This window comes from Pyrgilauda ruficollis, unplaced genomic scaffold, assembly GCF_017590135.1.
Source record: "Pyrgilauda ruficollis isolate IOZ18807 unplaced genomic scaffold, ASM1759013v1 scaffold23, whole genome shotgun sequence".
Taxonomy (NCBI): domain Eukaryota; kingdom Metazoa; phylum Chordata; class Aves; order Passeriformes; family Passeridae; genus Pyrgilauda; species Pyrgilauda ruficollis.
Window position 1 is genome coordinate 11,420,946 of NW_024522539.1, and position 6,000 is coordinate 11,426,945.

Consider the following 6,000-nt stretch of genomic DNA (forward strand, 5'->3'; position numbering starts at 1 on the left):
GGCGCAGAGTGGGCTCCAGCTCAAACCATGGCCTGCCTTGCTCCCCAAGGCTCACATTTTGTTTCACCAGCACATGCTGACATGTCACAAAGTGCTGCTGGAAAGCCAAGAGCTGCCTCAGTTTCTTCAGCTGCTGTGGCTGACAGGTGACTACAGAGAACAGGTTTTTTACAAAAACACAGTAAAATGTCAAGGCTAGGTTAAACCAAGTATTGTTGGACTGTTGGATAATCATATCCTCAGCACCTTTAGTTTAAAGGCAATAGGAATAAAAAGGGAGCACAGCACCGTGACTTGTCACTGCCATTTGTTTATCCCAGAGACACAGCAGGTCCCCCAGGCAGAGAAGGAACTGAAATATTCCCTGTTCTGCTGCTGTGCTGGGTTTTAAAGCACAGTTATAAAGTATCTGTGCAGGCTCCCTGCCAGGGGGGTGCAACTCCTCGACAGCTCGGGCTCGGTTCTGCGAGAGCCTCCGCTCGGAACCGCGCAGCCCGGAGCAGGGCAGGAGCCGCAGCCGCGCCTGCAGGACTGCCATCCATCCCTGCCCGATGGGCACAGCGCCCTGCAAGGACCAGCTGTCCCCTTCTGGGCACGGGGTCACTGCCCAGCGCTTGCAGGACACCGAGCACACGCAGCAGCCTGGCTGTGAATTGCAGAACATGCGAACGTTTTCCTAATATTCTCTGATTGATCTTTGTATACTTTCAAGCCTAATCAACGGGAAAGGAGATTTAATCTGTGAAAGAGATAGCAGCTAACAAGCTGTAAGTGATGTCCAGATGTTTGAAAGACAAAGTATTTGTTGGCAGAATTGCCTTGGTAAGGTTTGGGGCTTGACCTGCTTCAGTGATCTCAGGCCCACTGGGAGGTTAACAAAGCTTGGGAAAAGGATCTCCACTGACAGGGGACACAGAATGCAGAATTTAGGGGCCACAAGGACATGTGACAGAACCCCCGGATAAGAAAGAAACTGAAAAAGCCCACTCAAGTAACTGTGCTGAATCAGTCCTGGCTGGGTAAAAGGCAACTCCAGCAGGGGCAGATCCTGACCACAGGCACACAGCCACCAACCCAAGAAATCACCAACCCAAAAGAAGAGAAAGACTGAGCACGCAAGACTTAGCATGAGAACCAAGAGAATCATTAACCAATAGAAGACAGAATACTAATTAATAAGGGAACTAGGTAACTTGTAGCCAGTGAACATTAATGCCTGTGTTTGCTAAACTGTATAACTAGTGAGAAGTTTTGGCAGCCATGGTGCTGGCTTTGTGGATTTGCCACCCAGCACGCCTTTCTGTGCAGAAATGTAACTGTATTTGACTTATTTAAAGTCAAATATCTCAACTCTGTGCATGGATTGGCCCTTGCACACTGGGTGAAAGAATCTACTTTAAAACAAGTCTGCACAGCAATATACAGAACTATATAATTAAAGCAGCTTTTTTAAATCCCAAGAAAAGCCCACTAATGGGCACAGAAATTTTGAAATAGTTCCATTTTCCCTCTCACGCTCAGGTTGTTTTTTGCTGTATTTCCCTCCCCATGCAGCACTAACACACCCAGGCAGAGCCATTACTTGGTCAGAATCTGCTCTTTGCCATTTTTGCTTGCAAGCACCCAGCCCAGCCAAAGGAGAAGACCAAGCACTGTAACAGCCCAGGCTTCACCCCCAGAGCAGCTGCTGCACACAGCCACGGGAAACCAAGAAAGGGCCACTTGCAACGCTGGGGACAGCACAAGCAGCTTTTGTTCTAGGCAGTTTCCTCTGACACTTCCCTAACTCAATTTATTGCTCATAAACCCTCAAACTGAACCATTTCAATGTCAGCTACTGAGATCAGCTTGCCCAAGCCATGCTCTCCAGTGAAAACTGTTTACTGTGTTCAAAGGAACATTTCACTCACTAAAACTGAAATTGGATTAGGCCCTGTGTTAGGACCAAGCTAGCTGGAGCCAGCTCCCCCTCATCTCAAGGATAATGGAAAGGGAGGAGCACACTGGTAGCAGCAAGAATGAAAATAAATGAATCTCTGACTGAATGGATAAGTAAATAAATCAGTGCACTGTACACAGCCATACAAAAGGGAAACAGAAATCCTGAGAGGGCAAAGCAGCATGCTCTAGGAAAACACATCATGAAAGAGAAACAACTCAAACCTGGGGAAAAATAGATGGAAACAGAAAAAAAAAATGTCACCTCCACTCTGATTTTAAAAGAGGCAGCATAAACACCATGTCTGATCTGTTTTGTTGATTTGAGAAGAGCGTGTGTTGGGGCTTGGTTTCACACCCCTGAAACTCACAAAGGTGACTTGAAACATAAAACATGGCACTTTCAGCAGAGCAGTCAGATGAGTTCCAATTCTAGGCAGAGCATTCTCCCTTGTTCTTAATTTCCACAGAAATCAAATTACACTTAACAGAAGCCAGTACATGGCCTAGATTGTCCCTACCAATTTTTATGGGTCAGCAGAAGTAGGTATATAGCTGTTGTTGGTCAACAGTTACTGAAATGGATCAGTGACATCCAAGCATCGCTACAATGATCCAGGAACCACACCAAGGTTCTCCTAAGTCTGTTTGCACAGTCAAAGAACCAAAACTTCCAGAAATGAACTTACAGCAAGAGCACCGACCTGCTAGAGGTATATATCCAACAGGACAAGGCTCAAAAGCATAATGTTTTCAGTAAGAATGCCTGAGATGTGGAACTGACTTAAGCTGCTTCACCCCAAAACTAAAGCTAATGCCCTCAAGCAGAGTCTGAATTTGCAGAGTCACTGGGCACAGGAATACAAAGCCTCATGGTTCGGGCCCACTGCTCACAACTAGTTTGTGAGTGCACTTGAGCCAGTCCTTTAACTTAAAACCAAATTTCTGGATTAACTACAACCATGTCCAACTCCAAGGCTGGCTATATAGCCACCAAATTTAGAAACACATCCGGATGAATCGAAGCAGTAGGGCTTTCACAGGAGCGGCATGACTTCCTCAAAAAATCTGTAGCGCTGGTTCCTAACACAAAAAAAAAAAAATAGCTTGGAAAAATAAGAGTTCCTTTCAGCTATTTCAATATGTGGTTGGGATAGTGGGTGCTAGCTTTATGTTGGTAGGCAAAGAACCCAAATTTGAAGGGATAACATACTGGCAAACTGGACACACTGGAGCATAGAGCAGAGAGCCCCACTTCCACCACCCCCAGCTGGAAATAAGTCCATTCTGCAGAACAGAAACATCTGAAGAACATCTGAACATCTGAAGAAATGCTGACAACTTCTTTGCAGTGCTGCTCATCCAGCCATTAACATAACTTCACCAGCCATTGTTGCAGGTTACACCAACACAGCCACCTGAAAAACACAGGCAGCTTGGGCTGGGGGCACCCAGTGGGAGAGGGTAAGAGAGCTGCCTTGGCTCCAGGACACACAGCAGCAATGATGTCCTGAAAATTCATCCCTGACCCTGCCTGCCACCAAAATATCTATGCCAACACCATATGATAAGAGCTGATACTACGCTGGAAGCTCTGGTACTTTAAGCAGCTGCCCTGAATGACAATTTCTGCTTACCAGTTAACAAAGATGTGAAACTCACTCTTTCTGTGCCTATGTGTGTCTCTAAAGAGGACAAGAGCAGCCTGTGGTGTGAGTGAAGCACAGACACAATCCCACTGGCCTCCATCACCCAGCGAGTCCCTGCTGCAGGATCATCCTGCACTCGTCTGACTTCGTGTTTGCTCTTTTCACCTCAGCATGCTTTGACCTTAAATCCATTATTTATGTTACCTAATCAAGGATGAGATACTGAATGCTATTCAAGCAGAGAGGGAAGCCAGCAGAGTCTCTCTTGAGCACCCAGCAGGTTTCCTACCCTGGCCTGCCCAACTCTGAGCCAGGCCCTCCTCAGGAATTATAAGGGGCCTTGAGCTTTCCACTGTAACACAGTTCCAGACAACAGCACACCCACATTTTTGGAGCAGCTTCTGACCAAAGGATCCAACCACTCAGTGAAGAGAATTCAAGGTCAGATGAAGTTGGAAATTAAAAAAAGAAAAAGCAAGTAGGCAAGTAGTCTGATCCACACTTTATAAGACATTTTAATTCCATAAGAAGAACATCAACAGAGAGGGAGAAATCAAAACCACATTTCTAAAATAACTCCTGTTATTTTAGAAGGTCTGTTGGGTGCCTGGAAACAATTCTGCAGTACCATGGCTCTCTTGACCAGAATGGTAAATTTCATCCCTTTGGGACAGTTCAAAGAGGTATTCTTGCATGAGACACAAAACACCAAGGTGTGCCATATCATTAATGTATTTAGTATTCTTTTGGGGGCACAGGCATGCACCTCACCTCTCACAATCAATCTCTCCCACCCAAATACACTCTCAGACACAGGCAAGCAGTCCCTGTTGAATGGACTGTCCAGTTTGGTTTGTCCTGATGCAGTCACTGTGCTGTCCCACCACTCCTGAGTGGGAGGACTCTACTTATAAGGTGACTTATCCATGTCAAAACAAAAGGTCTGTTTCCTTTTCTTCCCTGCAGAGTGCTAGACTGGGGATAATTCTGGAGTATTTCACTAAGTGGCTCAAGGATCTGAATGGCATGGCCTTCCTACCAACACTCTTTGACTGTACAAGCCTTTTGAAAGTACTGTTTGGAGTTTGTCATGCTGTACTGCTCTGCTCAATTGCAGTGACCTCTGTCATACCTTCTGCCCTTAAAAACCTGTTGTCTGTCATTTTTTTTCAGATTTATGCACTAGCTCAAGGCAGAGCAATGAAAACAAAGCATTGCTAGGGGTGAAAACAACCATTTCCACACGTCAATTTGCAGGCTTTGCCATCAAGATGCACAGGACAGTAACTGTTTCCAGGCAGAAACTGATGAGATACTAACACACAACACCAAAAAGATTAGAAAAATGTCTGATTAAAGAGCATATGAGAGTCACGCTGCGCATCACTGCTGACTGCAGGGCTTCTGAACGACTGCCAGAAGAACATAATCCAAAGGTGCAGTGTCACCAAAAAGCCTAGCTGAATATCAAAGCGCTTGTGTCGTAGAAGCCGTTTTTCCTCAAGGAGCGGGACGGTGCCCCCGAAGGCGATAGCCGAGCCGCCCCCCGCGCTGCTCCCGGCCAAGGCGCATCCCCGCGCTGCCGGAGCGCGGAGCCGGGCGGGCGGGGCGGCTCCCGCGGCCCCGGGGCACCGAGCCCTCCGGGATGCGGGGCCGGCACTCGCCGGGATGCGGGCCCTGCGCCCGCGGGATGCGGGCCCGCCGCGGGCAGCGGCGCCGGCTCCCGCCGGGACCGGGATTCGTGTAGAGCTCGGAGGCTGCCATGGCGCAGGGCGCGGGCGGGCGGCCCCTCTGCGGCAGCCCGGCGGCGGGAGGCGGAGGCGGGCGGGAGGAGGAGGAGGAGGAGGAGGAGGAGGATGCTCAGGCGGCGGCCCGCGCCATGTTGCTGCTACCTGGCGGGCTCTGTGCATTGTGGGAGCGGCGGCGGGGACGGGCAGGACGCGGGGCGGGCGGCGCGATGCCTCCCACCGGCGGGCGGGACGCGGCCCCGGCGGGGCTGGGCGCTCTGCCGCTGCCGCCGCCGCTCCCGGAGCCCCGGGGGATCGGGCAGCGGGGCTGCGCGCCCCCCGCTTTGTGCCAGAACCAGTATCCCTCCTCTCCCTCAGCATCCTTTTTTTTTCCTTTTTTTCCTCTCTCTTTTTTTTTTTTTTTTTTAAAAATCATTTTATTCTTTCTCTCCTGCGCTGAACAAATTACTCGTTATGTCACCAGGGATATTTATAATTTTGGCTGGTCCCCAGCCCGTGCCCTGCTCGAGGCTCCGCACCGCGGACATCACCAGGCGCAGGGAACCGTCAGGTCCCTCCCTTTCACGGGCACCGATTCTAATCCCATCCTTCAAATTGTTTACAGCCTCCTTCAGCTTGATTGCATTTGTCATTCCAACCGTTACTGAAGGCACTGAAGGGAAATG

General features: G+C 49.1%; 1 protein-coding gene across 4 annotated transcripts in view; it reads right to left on the reverse strand.

The window, feature by feature from the left end:
* MYO5A (myosin VA) overlaps positions 1-5,646 on the reverse strand; it is a 99,842-nt gene extending 94,196 nt beyond the window's left edge. For all 4 annotated transcript variants that reach the window (XM_041469098.1, XM_041469096.1, XM_041469095.1 and 1 more), the window contains exon 1: positions 5,327-5,646. In XM_041469098.1, the coding sequence (XP_041325032.1) occupies positions 5,327-5,351 (25 nt within the window). In that variant the 5' untranslated portion in view covers positions 5,352-5,646. The remainder of the gene's footprint in view (positions 1-5,326) is intronic.
* Positions 5,647-6,000: the final 354 nt, after the last annotated feature.